We start from the raw sequence: 18809 nt of genomic DNA on the forward strand, positions 1-18809 counted from the left end.
ACTGGCTTACCCACAGCATGCTCTGCACACCATTTTTTAGATTTGCACACAAAAAAAGCTGGGTGTCTGCAAGGCTGAAAATGAGTCTTTAGTGCTTGTTGATTTTGCTACAGGCCTTTTACATTAGTAAAGTATTCAGAAGGAAGGGATAAAATATAAAGCTGCCACCACTTTCTCTAAGGGAAAGTGTTCACCTGCGGGTGAAATAAAATCCTTCCCACCCTCACAGTAGGAACAAACGAAAGCATTTTCCAAATGAATTGTTTCTGAATGAGACGTTGGAAAATCTGTTCTCAGCTTCTGTGCCTTATGAATGCGTATAAAGCTTCACATCTCTACTTAGCAGTGTATGCACTATTCAAATAAAAGCCCAGAATCCAGAGGATGTGTAACTTAGAGCTGGTGCACTCCCCATGCATGTGCAGTCTGGCAAAATAAAACTCTGGCATTCGCTATTTAGAACTGCAGTGTGCCTGAAGCGAAGTCCTTGCAATTTGCTTGTATTCAGCGAAGGATTCTTCAGTGATTTGAATAACTTAAAACATTTTAGAATCGTGGAACATGTTTGAAAGAGGAAGGTCTTTAATATTGATATTCATACCTATTTAGATTATCGTTTTTCCATCTAAGCTCAGTTACTGATGGTTATGCCTGAGTAAGCCACAAAAGATCAGGTCTTTACTAGATACAACCCATGTCAAATACTGTTACTTCGTTGTTTTTATTTTCTATATGTAGGATACCGCAGCATTTACAGTGCAGTCAAATGAGAATGTGACAGAGACTCTGGTAAGTGGTGGATTTTGCTTCCTTTCTAAATGTTATATAAAAAAAAAAGGGTACTGTTTTATTCTTTGTACAAAAATATTTGCTCCTTCGTACAAAAACATGGGTGTTTTCCATCCTCTAATTCATTACAGCTTGACCTGAAAGAATAGGTGGGTATACCATTGAGCTGTAAACCTTTACTTTCTGAAAGTCTTTCACAAGGATAGCACTGCAAAAAAGGAAAAACAGGATGCCCTAGATACTTTCAATTTTTGAAGGAACAGTCAGTTTACTTATTTATTGCACTTAAGAAGCAGCAAGAATGAGTACTGTGGTCCAGTGTACAGCAAGGAACTGCTCACGTGTAATGTTGGTATGCATACCTCTAATATTACTGCAGCTTTATCTATCTTCCACATTTTAGTAGGTACCATCTTTTAAGGGGTGGGAATATTGTTGAAAGTGATCATACTTTGGTGGTTTCTTAGTTCCTCTGGCTGTCCTCGGTTAGCCTGAATTAAGGATATGGAGTGGCAGCATTGCTGGGTGAAGGCTGCCGTTACTGAAGAGCAGAAGAGTGATACTATTTTTTAATGTGACTTTGGCTACTGAATACTGTGAGAGCATTTTGAGTATTTTTATTTGTAGTTCAAATGTGGCAAGTAGTCTAAAGATTGCTTGTCCACAAGTGACTCAAAGCACATCAGTACAATCTGCATTGTAACATGTTACCTCTGATTTTAAGCCTCAAAGTTTCTTCCAGTATTAAGCCCCAGGAAACTCATTAGCCATCTTACCTGGGATAAATCTGTCTTTTGTTTCTCACTCCAATCATGTTTTTTCTTTGTGAAATTCCTTGGAAGTGGTATTATCACACGAGACAGACTTCTGCACAGTGTGGTATAATAAATAATGAATGTTTCTTTATTCTTTGCCAAATCCTGAAGGTGGTGCTTAGGCAGACTTCTATATGCCTCATTAAAAATAAGCCTGCTAAAGAAATATATGAGAAAAGAATTGAAAGGTTATGTTTTGGTTTGGTAGAGGGTTTTTCTGTTTGGTTTTGTTTTGTTGTTGTTTTCTGAAAAATATCAGGGAGAAGATTTTAGTATTTTTAAGAATTTCATGGAAGATGTCTCTTCATTAGAGAAGACCATCTAACCAGCTGCATCTTATCAACTGCAAAGCAGCTGAATAGCTTTTGAGGTTCATATTATGCTGAGCAATTTGTTCATGGCAAATTAATCTACTGGGGTTATTTTATCTGGTTGAGTCAGCCATCTTTATAAATGGAATAAGCTGAGCACAGCTTGCATCTCTCTCCTTTAGTTGTGCATGTGTTTGCAAGGTTTTGTCCCTAGCAGAAATAGTACTTTCGCTGGGAGCTATTTTGCTACAGGACCAAACATGTTGTGGGACTGATGATGTTTACTAGATACACTTCCTAAAGAATAAGCATAGGCCAGAATGTTAGAGGGTGGGAATTCCAGAAGCATGGCTGATAAATGTAGGTGATTTTTTGTAGGTGATTGAGATCTCAGGATGAAATAAGCATTAAAAAGAAACTAGGGATGACTTTTTTTTACTCAGAAGGTGGTGAGGTACTGGAACAGGCTGCCCAAAGAAGCTCAGAATGCCTCTGGGTCCTGAACATCCTGATCTAATGGGTGGCCCATAGCAGGGGGATTAGAACTGGATGCTCTTTAAGGTCCCTTCCAATTCAAACCATTCTATAATTCTATGATTTTCATTGTCAGAATTCATGCAGTTACTAATTGCCTATGTGAAAACAGTCTGCAAAATGTTTCTTACTTTCAACAGAGAAGGGATCTTTTTGTCTGAGAACTAGTGGAATTAGGGGGATAGGGGATAATTTTAAAAAATCATATTTGAAATCATAATTTGGGACACTCCTCACTTTGCCCTCACTTTCTAGAGCATTTCTGAGCAAACTGATTACTTCTCCCCCCTTTCTGCTGCTGCTTTCAGTAACTCAGGAAGCTAGCACTCTCTTTCCTTGCAAGGGAGGGATGTAGGACTGACTCAGTTTATGTACAGGACACTGAGAATGAAGATGCTCTGTAGATGATCATTAGTAATGTAAGGCTGTCCTCTTCCTGGCAAAGCCATGTGGGACTGAGTCTGCTAGGAGTGAAGCAGCACTGTAATGCCAGGCAGAGCTCCCATTCCCTTTTTCCGTCCCCACCATCATGTGCTCCTCAACAAATTTTCCACTTTTTACTTAAAAATCAATAAAACAAAAGACTGAGGCTGAAGAAGCTCCACCTGGGGAACTCAGGGTCGAGGAAACCCCTACTGCTGCTGTTGTGGAAAAGGAGGCCATCCCTGCTGAGCCAGATGAGCCAACAGAGCAGGCTGCGGTGAGTGATCTGTCCCCCATGTCCATCTCCCAGCCTCATCTGAGCCATCTCTCATCACAGTGAATGTGCCTGCTGTATTTCAGCCATCCTCTCCGTCCCTCATTATGGCTGGTTTTATCAGCATCCAGCTGTGTCACAGCATGCCTCTCCAGCAACATTTGTTCCTTTTGGTCCTAAAATGTCATTGCTTTTAAGACTGGCATTTTAGCTGGAAGTTCACCTGAATGGTCTTACAGGCAGTCAGAGGTCAGTGCAGAGCATCAACAAAAGGCTTATCAGATATGCAGATATATAGCATTGCATGGATCTTTCTGTGGAGCTGATTGTGTTTCACATTCCTGCTAGGGGCAATGGCTCAGGCACTGCAAGCCTGACTGTGACATTTATTAACAGAGGGGAACAGCATTAGGAAAGCATACAGACAGAAGCGAGGAGTGGCTTAGAAATGGTCTGAAGCTCTACTCAACCCGTGTCAGGTTGGTTGTGTGCTGGTGGTGTTGGACCAGTGCAAAAGCCACTCATGATACCACGCAAACTCTCTTCAGCAGAAGGCTCTGGAGTACAGCTGTAGTTTAAAGAACTTCTCAAAGACAGATAGATGAGTTTGCCTGGATAGTTCCAACTGTGTCACTGGATTAAAAACTGGCATCAAATGTGAATCAGGCTTTTCCCCTATGAGTGTTTTCTTTTGAGTTGGTATAAATCACTGTAATAACTTGTCAACTCTATAGTAAAACAAACAGTGAAACTGTCTATCTGAAGCACGTTGTTCCAACAGACTGTTGTCAGAAATCCTTCATGGCTAGACAGAGTAAATTTGATGGTTTGGAATAAAGAAGAAAGAAAGGATGGTGAGTAGAGAAAGGATGGGACATCAGTCATTGGTCAGGAGGTCTCTTCTAGTACTCACTCTACTGAGTGGCAGTAAATAAAGTGAAGAACGGATATCAAAGAAGCTTAAAAGGTTGTTTCTGTATGGTTTGAGTCTGTTTTTTTCTGCAAGGATTTAATGAAGGAAAGAAAAATTGTGATGGAAATATTTTTTTCTAAAAGAAAGCTGATTCCTTTTCTTGTACTAAGACAGAGTTCTAAAATCTTCAGTGTCTGAGGTGCTAATTAGATGGCAGGCTGGGGTGCAGCACCACTCATCCTGTCTGGTCCTGTCACTCACCGTGTCACTGGCCCTGTCCTGTGACCCCTTTTGCTGCCTGACCATCACTGAGGCATTCTCAGTCCATGTTCTTTCATGCTCCAAATGGCTGCAGAGCTATTGGGAGCAGGGAGAGAAAGACAGTGGTGAGAGATGGGCAAGTTAGTGGCAATCCAGGAGGAAGATCATAGGCGTTAAATAGAAGTTATACAGTTCTGACTAGGTTTATTTTCATTTTTTTTGTTAGCTTTAGAATACAAAGTTGTCTTTACCAATTTGGAAGAGATGTCTAGGAAAATAAGCTCAGTGTTGATTTCTTAAAAATTCAGAAGTAGAATTATTCTTCATTTGGCTCTGAGGGGCTATTATTTCAGGAATTGCTTTCCAGGACTTGCAAAGGAGAGTCCTGAACATCAGGATTAACAACAACTGTGATCAAAGCTAAGGAAATTTCACTGAGATGCAAAATAGGAAAGCATGTCATTTCTCAGCAGCAGTTCAGCATTCATTCACTTTACGAGTGATGAGTTACTTAAAAGTGGAGTGGTGAAATATTAATATCTTTCTGATAGGAATCTTTTATTGATTTTACTAATTTCAAGTCTGTGGTGACAGCCCCTAATCAACACAATTTTTCTGTGGTGAATTTACTGTCAAACCACATTCATTTGTAGAATGTATGGCATTCATTAGCTGTTGCAGGAGCTTTGAGTAAATTTTCTGATAGGGCTTTCATTTAAACTGAGGAGAGGGTAGGCCAGAGAATAGGGTACAATTCCCTGCTCAGGAGTTTTGGGTTCTGTTATTTACAGTTTCATAATCTGCCTGAAGTGTATTGCCAAACACTTCATTCCAAGGGCTCGTCTTAATTGCTACATGGAATCTTATTACATGTTCTTGTCTTGATCCATCGGTGCCACAGAGCAAATAAAATTTCTATTAGATGCTGGCAACCATTGATTCTTATTTTGGTTGCAGGGAACAAAATTTTTGACAGTTAAAAGGACAGAATCACCACGTGCACCAGAAGAGCTGAAGCGAACCATGGTAAAAAGTCCTTCCATGGACTTTTGCCCACAGAAACTGTTTTGTTTCCTTATTTCCATAGTATATAAAATCCAAAGGATGCAGTCTAAAAGATACAGTTTATTAACCACTGATTGATTTCAGTTTCAAATAATAATATCCCTCTCACCACATCAATTTTTCAAAGTCAGGCAAAGATGACAGGTGTACAGAACAAAGAGAAATCATAGGAAGTCTTGTTATTTTGTTCTCCTATCTGTGAAATATTGCACCCACAGTTCACAGCATTACTCAGAGATCAGCTTTTTTGACTTCCAGTATGCTCATTGGTTTGGAAAGAACCTTTTTGTGCTTTGGGTCTGATTCTTGCCTGGATTTTAATATTTTCTCATTAAATCAGTCAGGCACTCAGCTAAACACAGTGATTTTCAAAGCTTTGTGTAGGCACATATGAAACTACAGCTGGAAGCTCTCTCAGACACTGAACAGTGACAGAGGCCAAGAAAGAGCCTTCAGCTTAGAGATGTCTAATTATGGTTGAATCCCACCGTAGGTACAATCCATGGCACCCAAATTGCAGATAATATAATCTGGGAGTTTTAAAATGTTCAGATCTAGAAGAGTGATCAGCTGTGTCCGAAAGCTGAGCATGGAGCCAAGTACAGGTACAGCGTTGGAGTATGAGGCCATTTAAAGATAAAATATTTCTTTCAAAAATGGGAGAGAACTGACGTAGAATACTGTTCTGTTCAGTCAGCAGAAGCAGATTGCACTCTGTTTGTGGAATTGCAGCATTACTTAGGCATTATTTCAGTAATCCTATTTACTAGGTGTTTACGCCTCGTGTGGCATAAAAATAAGAATTGCACTACCATGCTTCCCTTCTAAAACTCGGTCATCCTTACTATCCCAACTCCTAACTAATCAAAAGATCAGTGCTGCTAATTTTACTAATACAAAATAATCCTTAAGAAGTAAGGGCAACTCTCCTTACCTTTCTCTTTACCGAAAAAATCTGCTTCCAGTGATGCTTGAAAAGAGCCCTCATTTAAAAGTTCATGTATGAATGCATCAAATTTTGTAAAGAGGCCCAAGCTGTAAGCTTGGTTGATGGAATTCTTATGGGAGAGAGTTTCCAGGTTACTGATAAGAGAAGGGTAGGGACAAACACATTCCTGACGTAGAACAGTGCTCGTTTCTGAAGGCAAATTGACTTCTAAATACAGCTTATTGAAGAAATTCAGCACTTTTTAATATTGAAAGTCAGAAAAGAGTTTGTGTACCAACTTGCCATTGCCATTAGACACATAGCTTTTATGAGGCAATAGAAATATTTGTTTACATCTTCTGTTAAAAAAAAAAAGAGCAACATGCTGTAGCAAGCATGCATGCTTTGCTAAAGTAAGAAATAATTATATTTTGCAGTTGAAGCTCATGGGATTTTTTTCTGTTTAAGACCCTCTACAGTCTCTTTTAAAATAAAAATCAGGTCTTCACAGCATGGTTTGGCAGCTTGAAAGAAGAATTAATCCTATATATATGAAAGAAAAGGTTATGTAACACTGCAATTTTAACAGGGTAAAGCTATGAGGGGTTTCCATGGTAACACTGCTGTCAGCAACTGCTTTGCCCTGGCATCTGGACATGCCTGGGTCTTCTGAGGTGACTGCAGGAAGATTAGATTAGAAAACACATGAGTGAAGTGAAGTTTGGCTGTAACTCAGCATCCTTTTATTAAACAAAATAACATGCAAGCATTTCAGATGAAACTTGTAGGAATTTTGGTGTGGCAGGTGTGTGGAGGCAGTGAGCTGGAGACTGAGCACTTGAGGCCTGATCACAAGTGCTAAAGATGGCAATCTGATCTACCTGCACTCAAATAGATTTGCATGACTTGTCTTCACCCTTACAGGGCTTTTGAAAAACTTGACATATGCATGTTGGCACAGCAGCCTCAACATTTATTAGAGAAAGAGATTTCTATAAGGGGGCTTAGATTTACTTTTCCTTTGAAAAGCATCTTTAGAAATATCCTGCAATCTGCAGGAAGTCAAGATTGAACAGAAGAGAAAAGCACTTCTAAGTATTCCAAACGAGACATGAATTACAGCCATTTTGACTATTTGTTGACCTAAACTAGACCTGAACCTCTTGATCTAGGCTGAGCAATAGCCAAAACTGAACCCAAGCTCAAGCAGAAGGGATGTTGCTGACTGAATCCCAAAATGCTGCAGTAGAATTGGAAACCAGTGAGGGCACAACTGTCCCACAGAATTTAGGAGATTGTATGTTCTTTCCTCTTCCAAAACCTGGAACTCATGCAGTTTTACAGCTTCTGTAGAAAAGGACCTTGTGTTAGATATCATCTGTGCTATAAAAAGTGCTGTTTGGGGTGAGCCCCTTACTGTTCAGAGCAATTGATCCCTTGAACATCTTCGTGGGTGCCAGATTTAGAAAGCCACTGACACATGTCTAATGTTTTAAATGTCGGGCACCCAGTGCATGTACAACTGAGTATGGACCTAGAGAAAAGTGATTCTGCAAAAGCTGATGAACCTTGTTACCCACCTCTTTGAACAATGCCCTTAAATGTGTTTCAGCCCAACGTGTGTGGAAGAAGTGTTTTAGAAAGTTTTCCTGGAAACTGGTGAGTTACAGGGGCAGCAGCAGGTTATGATGGGAACATTCTGAGTCTTGGGTGGGAGAAATTTGAGGTAGCTGGAAAAAACTGTAAGGTCAGCAGTGTTCTGGATTGTTGCTTAATAAAAACATTCATCCAGTTTGGTGCTATTATGAGAATACTGATAGCAGAAGTAAATAAAATTGACATTAGCACTTCCAGTGTGGTGATCATTATATAATTAACAGGCTTCATTTCTCGTGGTTTTTTGCTGTGTTCTTGTTTTGTTCTGTTTTTATCTTATAGCTACTTTTATTTCAGATATATAGCAGCGAGAATCTTTCCACTCACTCTATACTATCCCATTTAGTTCCCACCGTTCATTTCATTGCATCCCATACATGCCATTCTTCCACTGAGCTTGATTAATGCCAATTTCTCTGCAGTCATTCCCTCAGCATGAGTAAGATGATGACCATATTTCCTCTTTATACAGGAGAGTATCGAGGCAGGGGATAAGGAGACAACTGGAATTGCTGAGAAAGAGAGCGAGGTACATATGAACAGCCTCAGGAATATGGTTTTGCTTTAATATCTTCAAGAGGAGCATGGCAAAAACATATATATGTCATTTGCATGTTATCAATATGCAGACAGTACAATATGACTGTGACCCAGCTGTGGTACCAGAACATTTCTCATTCAATGCAAGACCTACCTTAGAAACTGACTGTTGCAGCAGTACAGACTGATAAATATTTTGGGACAGAAAACAATACAGATCCATGAACAGAAAGTGGCATAATGCTGTTTCAATTGATATTTGTGGTAAAGAGAGAATATGCTACGTAGATTCACAGTAGCTTTTACATTTTCCTTGAATTTGTTTGTCTAGCCTTCCTCTAAACATCTTCAAAAAAAGAAAAGGAATTTTGATTCATCATTTGTTTCTCCTAGCACAGCTGAAAATAATCATGCTACAAGTTCATTTTCTAAAATACAAATCTGGCATTGAATTGGGTAAATTACAAAGCAACTGAAAAACTCGGTGACATACTTAATTTCTCTTTAGGTGGGCATGTTGAAATCTAAGGGTTGTATGGTTGTGTTTTGCTTATGTAAAGCAAGACACTATGAATCCTTTTGTACAGAATTGAAACTGTAATGTTTTCGAGCAGGCATGGAGAGCAGCGCAGGAAGAAGAGCTACCTATTAAATGCAGGAAGAGAAGTAGGGAATGAGAAAGAAATTGTTACTCCTCATTGATAATTGCTTAGAATCTGTATCTCAAAGAGCTGACCAACTGTTTGATTATGTTATTTCTCTTAGTGCCACAACATATACAAACAGATTATAAACTGTTTTCTACTTGTTTTGGCTTCATGGTAGGCTCAGCTGTCCAAGCTTGGGTTTGTTACACTGATGTAAACAGGCATCAGCCCTTCTGCAATCTGGGATATGTCCATGCTCTGTGGCTACCCAGGGTACCCTGTGTTGCAGGGAAGCCAGATGTGCAGCCAGCAGCTGTCCCTGCTGGGCAGCATGGCTGAGCCAGGATGAGGTCCCACTACCATGGGCTGCTTTCTTGCTGTGACCTGCAGCCCTGCCTCACTGGTGCCATACTCCTCACCAGACTGCTGTGTAGAAGCCAGGAGAATTATACTAAATAGAATTTACAGGATAGGAGAGGTAGATCAAACCCAGTTTCTATAGCTACAGGTGTTGATGTGCTGCACATGAGTTGCACTGCTTCTCTAGCATTGTCTTATCACTACCAAGTCTGGGCCAAGGAACGCCTTGCTAACCCCTGAGCACAAAGGCTAAGCCTTTGAAATGCATCTTTCCTCTGTTTTCCAAACAACATGCCCTCACAAAGTAACTTTTATCTGGTAAGTTTAGCCTGTTTAGAGGAGCAGTATTACTGAATGCAGAAGAGACGCTGTCAGGGATCAAGCTGTTTGCTAAGATTATATCCTGGTTCCAATGGAGGACTGTCCTTCTGATGCAATGTTCATAACCAGTTCTTCAGTATTACTCCAAAAGCCTTCCAAGACTTGTCAAGCAATTGGTGTGCTCACTAAAGCATGATAATTAGTTCTTGATCTTATATTAGGCGGCTTAGCTATAATTATGACTAACTGTCATAAAAATTACCCAGTCTTTTTCTAAATCAAGCCGTGGAGCAAGATCTTCAGCTCTGGAACACAGGGAGAGCTCAGTGAGCTCCTCCCAGACCTCCAACTGCAGACTTGGTAGCTCTCCTCCTCTTCATGGCCTCACTCTTGCTGCTGCTGAATCTGTGGCATTGCACTGAGCTGACAGTGGTGTTAATTAGAGGATAATCCAACCAGCTGCATCCTGGGTAAAGAAGCATTCACTTTTACTGCAACTAAAAGTCGTGTGGCTCTTTTATCACAGCCTTCATTATATTGGATGACCCTCATTTCTTCTTCTGCGTGGCTGTGCAAATTTCAGTAACACTTCTGTAGACAGCTAGTTTAGGATACTCTTAGTCTGCGTAATGTTATGGAAAACAGGTTCTCAAAACGAAGACAGGAAATACCTGCAAGTACGTGGCCCGCTGTAGCTGGGTGTGGGATTCTTGCTGTTCTGATTTCAGTGGAATTGAGCCTCCCTCTTTTTAGTTTAGGTTTTTTTTCTTCTTCTTAATCAAGGATATTTGATACTAATAGTGAGATTCATTCAGCACTAGGACACATGCTTTTGTAAAAGCCGTTTTTTAATTACTCGTCTTGCTTTGGTTTTGTATTCTAAGACACAGGAAATACACAGTTCTGCATATGTGAATGCGTTGTACATGCAGTGAGTTACAGCTACAGCTGTTGAGAGCATCACCCTTTCAGTGCTGACTATTTGAGAGCTGACTCATGTAAATTAAAATTCTCCTCCGCAGTAAAAGAAAATTGGCCATACAAATCCAATAAGTAGAAAATAAATGTTGATCCTAATCACAACAGACAGCAAGATCAATTTCTGCAGCATGCTGTTAGAAGCACATGTTATAAAATCAATCTGATATATTCTGTTCCCCTTCTTTCATACTGGTCTCTTCCAAGGCTTTCACATCCGCTATTTATTTGAATACTAGCCTGGGTCAAGACTGCTAAATTGGTAATACTCTGTAAGACAGATTTGCATGCCTTACAAGTCACAGGAGAAGTTGTCAACATTCATCCATGTCTTTTGACATTACTTCTGTTTGTGACAGAGCATCCTTCCCTAGCAGAATTTTTAGTTTAAGCTAAAATTTCTCCAGTGATTGCTGCAAAACACTGGAGTATTTTCTGCTTTCAAGGACTGCAGAAGAATTTATTTATCACATCAGATAATATCAGTCACTGGGGTAGATATAGCTAAAACAAAATGACTGAAGAATGATCGTGAACAAATGCAGGCAGTTCAAGTTGAGCTCAGATAGCTGCGTTAGTCTCATTCATAGGTGGAAAATCAAACTGAGAAAACAGAGCATCAGGCTGTTAACTGAATTTCTGCTAAACTTAGCTTGACATTGGTACCTAGAAAATAGATTTTCTTTAGTGCTAAAAACTTCCTGAAGTTAATTGAATTGACAGAACGTGGGTTTTTTATTTACCTTCACCATCCAAGCCTTAGGATTAAACTACAGTAAACTCAAGTATATCACTGTAAACAAATACCAGTATATACCAACACAAATGTTAGGGTGATACATAAATTATCTCTGCTGGAGGAAGGATTTAATGATGGCCTTTAGGAAGGTACTTTTCTATCCACCTTTCAATAACTGAAATAAAATGCATACTAACTTTTCAACAGACTAATGACGAATGATTCAGTCATATCAAATCTACTTGTGTCTTCATTTACGTTTCTTTCTTTTTTTAAATTGGCCTAGCTATAGGCTAACATTTTCTAATACCTGATGACATCTGAATATTTCTAACCTTTATCTAGCTGTAGAGTATATTTGCTTCAGCTAATATAGCCCAAGTTGCACATCTCTGTTCAAAAGGAGTCTAACTAAGGCAATGCTCTTGAAGGCAGTCCAGGTCTAGAGATTGGAGGCAGCAGCTGGAGAAGACTTGTAGCCTGTTCCTAAGAACAGACTTTATGTAGCACAGTGGACCTCTGGACAGTTTGCCAAGCTTCAACTCACCATGAACCTGCAGGGAATTTCTCACACTGAACAGCTTGGAGGCAAATCAGCCCTGAGAATGCAGTCCCATAACTGTTACAGAGAGCAGTGGAAGGAGCCCATTGTGAGAAAGAAGAGGCAGTGAAAACACATGAGCCTTGAGAAATTTTTCCTACATTAGAAATGCCCATCTGAAACTCTACTGCATGTTCACAGGAAGGTTTTGTAAATGTCCCTCTCCTGCCTGTAAATCAGCTTTGTTGTGCAATCCTACCCCTGTGCTCCCTACATGGTGCTTCAGGTATAGGATGGCAGCTTCTGGTGCTGCTTTCCCCCTTGGGTCAGGAGAAACCCCAGCGAAACCAAAGCCAGGGGTCGGCAGCAACTAAGGAGATTGCAGAGTACAGGATATCTCCAGCTGATATGCACAGCTCATGTCCTGAAAGGTTTCTCCTTTTATTCTGCAGGTGGTGAGTGCTGCAGATGGGGCAGTGGCAGTGGAAGACAGTGTGGTGGTGGCAGCAGGAGCTGGTGAGGGGGCTGCTCCCACTGAACAGGAGGCTGCTGCTGAAGGTGACAAACCTCAGGGAGAAGAAAAGGAGGGTGATGTTTCTCAGGTACCTCATGTTGTTGTGTGGGTGAGCATTAGAGGAATCCAGCCAGATCCAGCAGCTCCCAGCACAGGCAAGGCTGATGCAGCTCCATGCCCCAGGGTCCAACAAGCAGTGAGGATGAGCATGTATTCTCACTTGATGCACACACAGAGCACACACAGACATGGTATTTGTGCATACACAGACAGCCATGGAAGTCATAGATAGGCACACGGGGTACTCGCACAAACACAAGCATTACCAGAAGCCTCATCACGTTCTCCTCTCTGGCTGAGCAGGGTAGAGATCTGCTAGTGAGAATATATATATTTGTATATATATGCTGATGTCACTCAAGTCCACTCACCTGAATGTCTCCAGTGGCTGGCACCTGGATCTCTCATGTAGCTGGCAGATGGGCACACAGGCCCTCCAATCCATGATCTGAGCCTAGTGCACACACGGGCAAGAACAAAAGACAGCCCTCACCCTGGAAAAGAGTTAGCAAGCAACTTAATGAGAAGACAGGACAGACCATACTCATCAGGTGCAGGATGTGGCCAGATACTCATTTGAACTATCCACTACTTACATGCAAGCAGCCCATTTATGCTGTTATCTGTGCCTTTGTTGTCCCACACTTGTTCCTCCCCAAATCACCTCAATGCACCCACTGCTTTTGGTTTCTCCCTTAAACATCCCATAGTAAGTCTTGTACAGTAGTGTGTCCCATGGCTCTAGGCAACAACTTCCCTCAGTCCTGAAGGTGCTCTAGTGTACGATGGATTTCACACCTGGACACTGGCACAGCCCTGAAAGAGGTCCAGGTCACTTCTGCTTTTGCACCTTGTGTTCCTCTAAGCTCTTAGAACTTTTACTTTTCTGCACAATTATTGTTCTCTGTCTTGATGTAAGAATCTGACCTTCAGCAGAAGTAAAGAAACATGTTTTTCAACTTGAAATAAAGTACGAAATACTCTTGTGGTGCTTTTGTTGTATTTTATTTCTTTTCCTAGGAAAAGGTCAGCAGCATTCCTTCAGTCGTAATAGAGCCAGCATCGAACAATGAAGGGGAAGGAGAAGAACATGATGTGATCATGAACGAGTCCAAAGATGCTGCAGCAGAGATGGGCACTCAGGGCACTGACAGTGAAACTTCCCAAGTTGGAAGTGAGCAGAAACCAGCTGAAGAAATCCAGACTGCACCTTCTCGAGATCAGCCTTCATCAGCAGGAGACACAGCTTCTGACATGCCGCCAGGCTTTCTCTTTAAGGTCTGCTTGTTTGTTTTTCTTTTAGACATCTTTTCACATCTAGCTTCTGTGGATGTGTCTGAAAATTGAGTCATTACAATGGTTTACTGAGGCCAAAGGATGCCTAGTTTCACAGCCACATACTTGCATGCGCATATACTCACCCCAACCTTTGTTTTTTCTCCATACATGAATTTTGAGAAATATATTTTCTGCACTTGGATTTTGTTGGTTATATCCCTCTGTAGCTGTAAGAATCATTAGAGGTCTCCTTTCATCTCGCCAAATCAGTACTGACAGTGAATCTTTTAAGTAAAATTCCACTGCCAGCAATTTAGACAGCAATATCGTACGATCGTTTGCTACCAATACCAAAAAGGCATTTTTCTGGCCTGAGAAATCTGTAGAGGAAGTTCCAGCCCTATTGAAATCTATGGGACTTCAACAATTCTCTGTAATGAAGTTGAAGTGTCATTTTATGTCCTTAGTATTACTATACTTACAAACTGTTAGGGTATTCAGACAGAAAAGCTTAATGAAGCTTGTGGGAAATTCTCTCCTTGGCTGGTAAGACCCACAGAGATTCCTGGTTCACAAGGTTCTTTTCACTTCAGAATCAGTGAGCAGGAGAAACGCTCCTTGAGGATAGATGAACTTTATATGCTTCCTACTATAATTTGCATACTTCAGACTAATTAGTCCCATAGCAGTCCATAAATATGCCATTCTTTCTGATCCAATTTCGTTGGTCAAGATTTTCATCAAACAGTGAGAATAACGTTAAGGTTAGAGTGACCGGTATTGTGCAGTTTTGGTGCAGACCTGCTGCCACAGTTCATCTTCTGTTTTTTGTCATGCTTCCTTGAGTCAAACATAAATAAAAAGTGGCAGAATATATGACTGCCATCTGGTTCTCGATGCTGTGTTATTTCATTATTGCAGAGTTACCATGGAACTGTCTGTGCCTTTGAGAAAACTAGGATAGTATCTCTCTACAGGAGGAAGAGCTATTTAGTTACAATGATCTGTTCACGACAATGTACTACCTCCACAAATGTTTTAATAATCACCTCTTTGAAAGAGATATTTTTGGCATTCCTATCTGCTAGTAAATGGGAGTTCTTTCCGGGACAAACAGGAGTTACGGTTCCCATTATTAACTTCTTTTATCTTATATTGAAACTGGTGCTGTACCCTCACTCTAATTTCCAGGGATGTTTACACCAATAATAGTATCTAGCAGACAGCATAAGTAAGGGTCTGAAATAACATTTCCTGTGATTCTTTTCCAAGCTTATTAGCAAAATCCTGCCATCCCTCTCCCCAGGTCTAGTAATGATAGTAGGAAATGAAAGCAACTTCCTTGCATGGTAGGAATAATGTAACAGGACTTGTCCAAGAGACAGCACCTGTGGGATTCTGCAACCTTGGGAAAGGATGTTTGGTTTCTTTCAGTAGTTTCAGGAAGATTTACTGAAGCTGTACCTGTTTCTTAAGCTATAAGTAGAAACTTTGATGTGAACATTAACGACTTGAATGTACGTATCTATGGCCATATATTTCCATAAAGAAACAAGTGGAAGAGTACATTTTTTCTTTTTTCACAATGTCTCTATTTTGATCATTTCTGTATGTTTGGTACTTCCTTTAGGTTGAAGTTCTGCATGATTTTGAGGCAGCTAACAGTGATGAGCTTAATTTAAAACGAGGGGATATTGTACTAGTAATTCCTTCTGAGACCACAGCTGATCAGGTAACAACATGATTATTTATTTCTTTTGTTAATGTTTCCCTTTGTCTCAGTCTTCTTCTCACTGCTTATAGTTAATTTGAAATGTTGATTCAAAACATCTTTACTGTTAGAAAACACCAACATTCTTATTTTGCCCTTTTACTTGGTTTAATTTGTGACCAAACAGTACAGTTAACTAAGCTAAAGCCCCAGGTGTGTACTACCAACAGGATCCAACTTCAGTACATTTTTCTTGGCACTTTTATGTTACTTTGTAGTGAGTTTTATACAGGCTTACATACATATGTAGGCTTAATACAGAAGATGGCTTACAAATTGTGCATCCTGCTATCATTTTGTTGTAACATTGGGTCAGAACTGATCGTATATTCCCCACATGTTCAGAGTTTTACACGGAGATCTGGAGAAATACACATTTGCCCCGAGAGAGCACTGAGACTACACACCAACAGTTCTGTCCTGCAGCCCAATGGCACAGAGGTGTTCCTGCATGTCCTGTGTGCCTCTTGGAACCTGAGCCTCACATAGCAGTGCTCTTGAGCTGCACCAGCAATCACTTTGTCTTTGATGCAAGAACCCAACAGTTCAATGTCATTTAAGATATTTTATTTTGTTTTAACAGCGTGTTTCAGGTTAATTTTTAAACAACTTAATTCCACATGCTGTATTGATTTGCAGTCAAGTGAATTAATATTTGACTACTCCTTTAAGAGAAGACCGCCTTGTACAATTAGTACGAGCCACTTCGTGGCTGCAGTGGCAGCAAGTGTTGATGAAAAATATCCCACTGAACTAGGGGCTGGGAGGTTGGGGTCTGAATCCTGCACAGTGAGATAGCAGGTGCTCTGCTCTGAATGAAGAGCATTTCTTAAAATAGGCCCAGATAGTGTCTAGTGCGTATTTGGAGAGCCAGAAACTGTTCATTATCTAAGCTGAACTCTCTCTTAATACAAGAGACAAGTAATTGTTTTGGTTTTTGATTCCTTTTTATTATTGTTTCTGAATAAAAGATTATTTTTATTTTCCTTTTCACTAGGACGCTTCATTATTTTTGTAGGGACAGATTCTCTTATACTTATTCAAACTGTGCTGCGTGACACCTCTTGGGCTGTTCAACCAGTTTTATTGTCAGTATTTGCAGAACCTACTTTAAGGATATAAAAACAGGTTGTCTTCAGTTATTTTTTCTTATAATGTTTTGTATTAAATATATATAACCTTCACTTGGTGAATCCATTAATTATTTTTCTCTTGTGGTGTGCATCCAAAAAGCCCATTAGCATTAATTGGAGTAAATCGTGTGCAGTGATGGAGAAAATAAAGCTCCATGTATTCGTGTTTCTGAGATCATTCTGCTCACATCTTTATTACTCAGTGCATATTTGCCCTTCGTGTTTAACATCACCATAAAACTTAATTTTTCTCTTTTACCGGATACTTTACTGATTTACAGAGAGTATTTGATCTTGGTTCTTTTTTCTCCTGCAAAATTGATCTGTCTAAAACCATCATTCTGACATGGCTGGTGCTGTCAGCCTGTGCTCCCTGTTCAAAGCCAACCAATCCCACCCAGTGACTTCAATTTTTTTCCATAATTATTGAGTTGAAGTTATTATCCATTAAAACTTCAGTCCTGAGTAGAATCTACTCTGTCCATAGTAGAAAACTTCAGTTCCTCCGTCTCAGGTTTTCCAAAAGGTGAGCTTCAAAAATGTTCTGCCAGTTACTCCATCTCTTTTTGTACTTTCAGTAGAATAATAATGAATCAGCATTAGAAATTCCCTGTTAATCATCACTTTACTCTGACTCCTGTTCTTAAAAGGAACAAAGCACAGAGTTTAGTCATTTGGTGAGATGAAAACAGGCTGATCACTGCAAAAAACACTGAATGGATTTTATTCCAGGTGAAATGGATAGCACTTAAGAGAACCCAGCACTTTCCAATAAGAAATCTTCCTTTTGATTGATGGTGCTGCTGAGGGTTTGGATTGCAGTGTTGCATGTCAAGATCTGGCTTAGGCTAAAGTTTCCAGGAATTTTTGAACAAGGTAGTTGAATATCAACTGACTTTTAGTTTCTAGAAATTATGATGGCAGAGAAAACAAGAACTGTTATTTCCTCTGACTGTCAATACAGGAATGAGAGAAAAGAACTCTCAGAAAAAAAAAATCAGATGAAAACATTGATTTTTTTTTTTCCCCTCATCTGAGGCATAGTATAACGATTCTAGCACAGTGCTGTGCTCTTACTATGTAAGTATCCCAATATTGCTGTGAGAACTTTGAAAACATCTCCACATGCATTTGCACAAATGCAGATTTGCTGTGACACTGGATGACTCCAGAGGCTGATTATCCAATTTTCAGTTCAGTTGGAGGTTAGGTGGGTTATAGGCCATCTAATGTGCTCACAGTCTCACAGAACCATGGCAGAACAGAGAAAACAGTCTGTGCAAAATCAGAGTAGGCTGTGTAACAAATCGCCACTTCTTTTAGCCGTATGGCTCTAAAACTTCTCTGGGCTTGGAGTATGTAGAAAGAAATGGGAGAGAGCTGACACTGAGGATGCTCTGTCTTTTCTCTTTCAGGAGGCTGGCTGGTTGACAGGCATTAAGGAATCTGAGTGGCTTCAGTACAGAGATGCAAATAGTTATAAAGGACTTTTCCCAGAGAACTTCACACGCCACCTGGAATAGTTCTTCTCACAGGCACACGAATGTGGTTTGAAGCTCGGTCAGTGGGTTCTTAACCTCTTTGAAACACAGGAGCCCACTTTTTTTTGTAGTTCAGGCTGTTAATGGTTTACAGATTGGTGCCAGACAAAGATTGTTGAAGCATATCAAAATGAGCATGAGTGCAAACAGTTAAGCTAGCAATTTCTGAAGCAGTGCGTGGAAAAAAAAAAATCAAATAAAAACAGAAATGTCCTTTATTTGTTCACATGTACGTGGCAACAGGTTTGTTTGTGCTTTGTCAGAGCTATGGTGATCCTGTATTTGGTCCTTTCCCATGAAATCCAAAATTAGCCTCCTTGATACCAAAACCTTAACTTCTCTGCACTAAGTGTATTGTATTGAGTTGCACTGCAGAAAATTTAATTAGTAATCCTGTAGTAATGAGGTCAAACTATT

At 40.1% G+C, this 18809-nt stretch overlaps 1 protein-coding gene across 1 annotated transcript in view; it reads left to right on the forward strand.

The window, feature by feature from the left end:
• The window catches only part of AMPH (amphiphysin), a gene marked incomplete at both ends in the record, with an annotated part of 102152 nt that extends 83778 nt beyond the window's left edge, over window positions 1-18374 (forward strand). Inside the window, 7 exons of the mRNA XM_079538207.1 lie at window positions 739-789; window positions 3033-3149; window positions 8442-8498; window positions 12548-12697; window positions 13690-13947; window positions 15578-15679; window positions 18267-18374. Of these exons, the coding sequence (XP_079394333.1) occupies window positions 739-789; window positions 3033-3149; window positions 8442-8498; window positions 12548-12697; window positions 13690-13947; window positions 15578-15679; window positions 18267-18374 (843 nt within the window). The remainder of the gene's footprint in view (window positions 1-738; window positions 790-3032; window positions 3150-8441; window positions 8499-12547; window positions 12698-13689; window positions 13948-15577; window positions 15680-18266) is intronic.
• Window positions 18375-18809: the final 435 nt, after the last annotated feature.

Source organism: Tetrao urogallus, assembly GCF_951394365.1.
Source record: "Tetrao urogallus genome assembly, chromosome: 7".
Lineage (NCBI taxonomy): Eukaryota > Metazoa > Chordata > Aves > Galliformes > Phasianidae > Tetrao > Tetrao urogallus.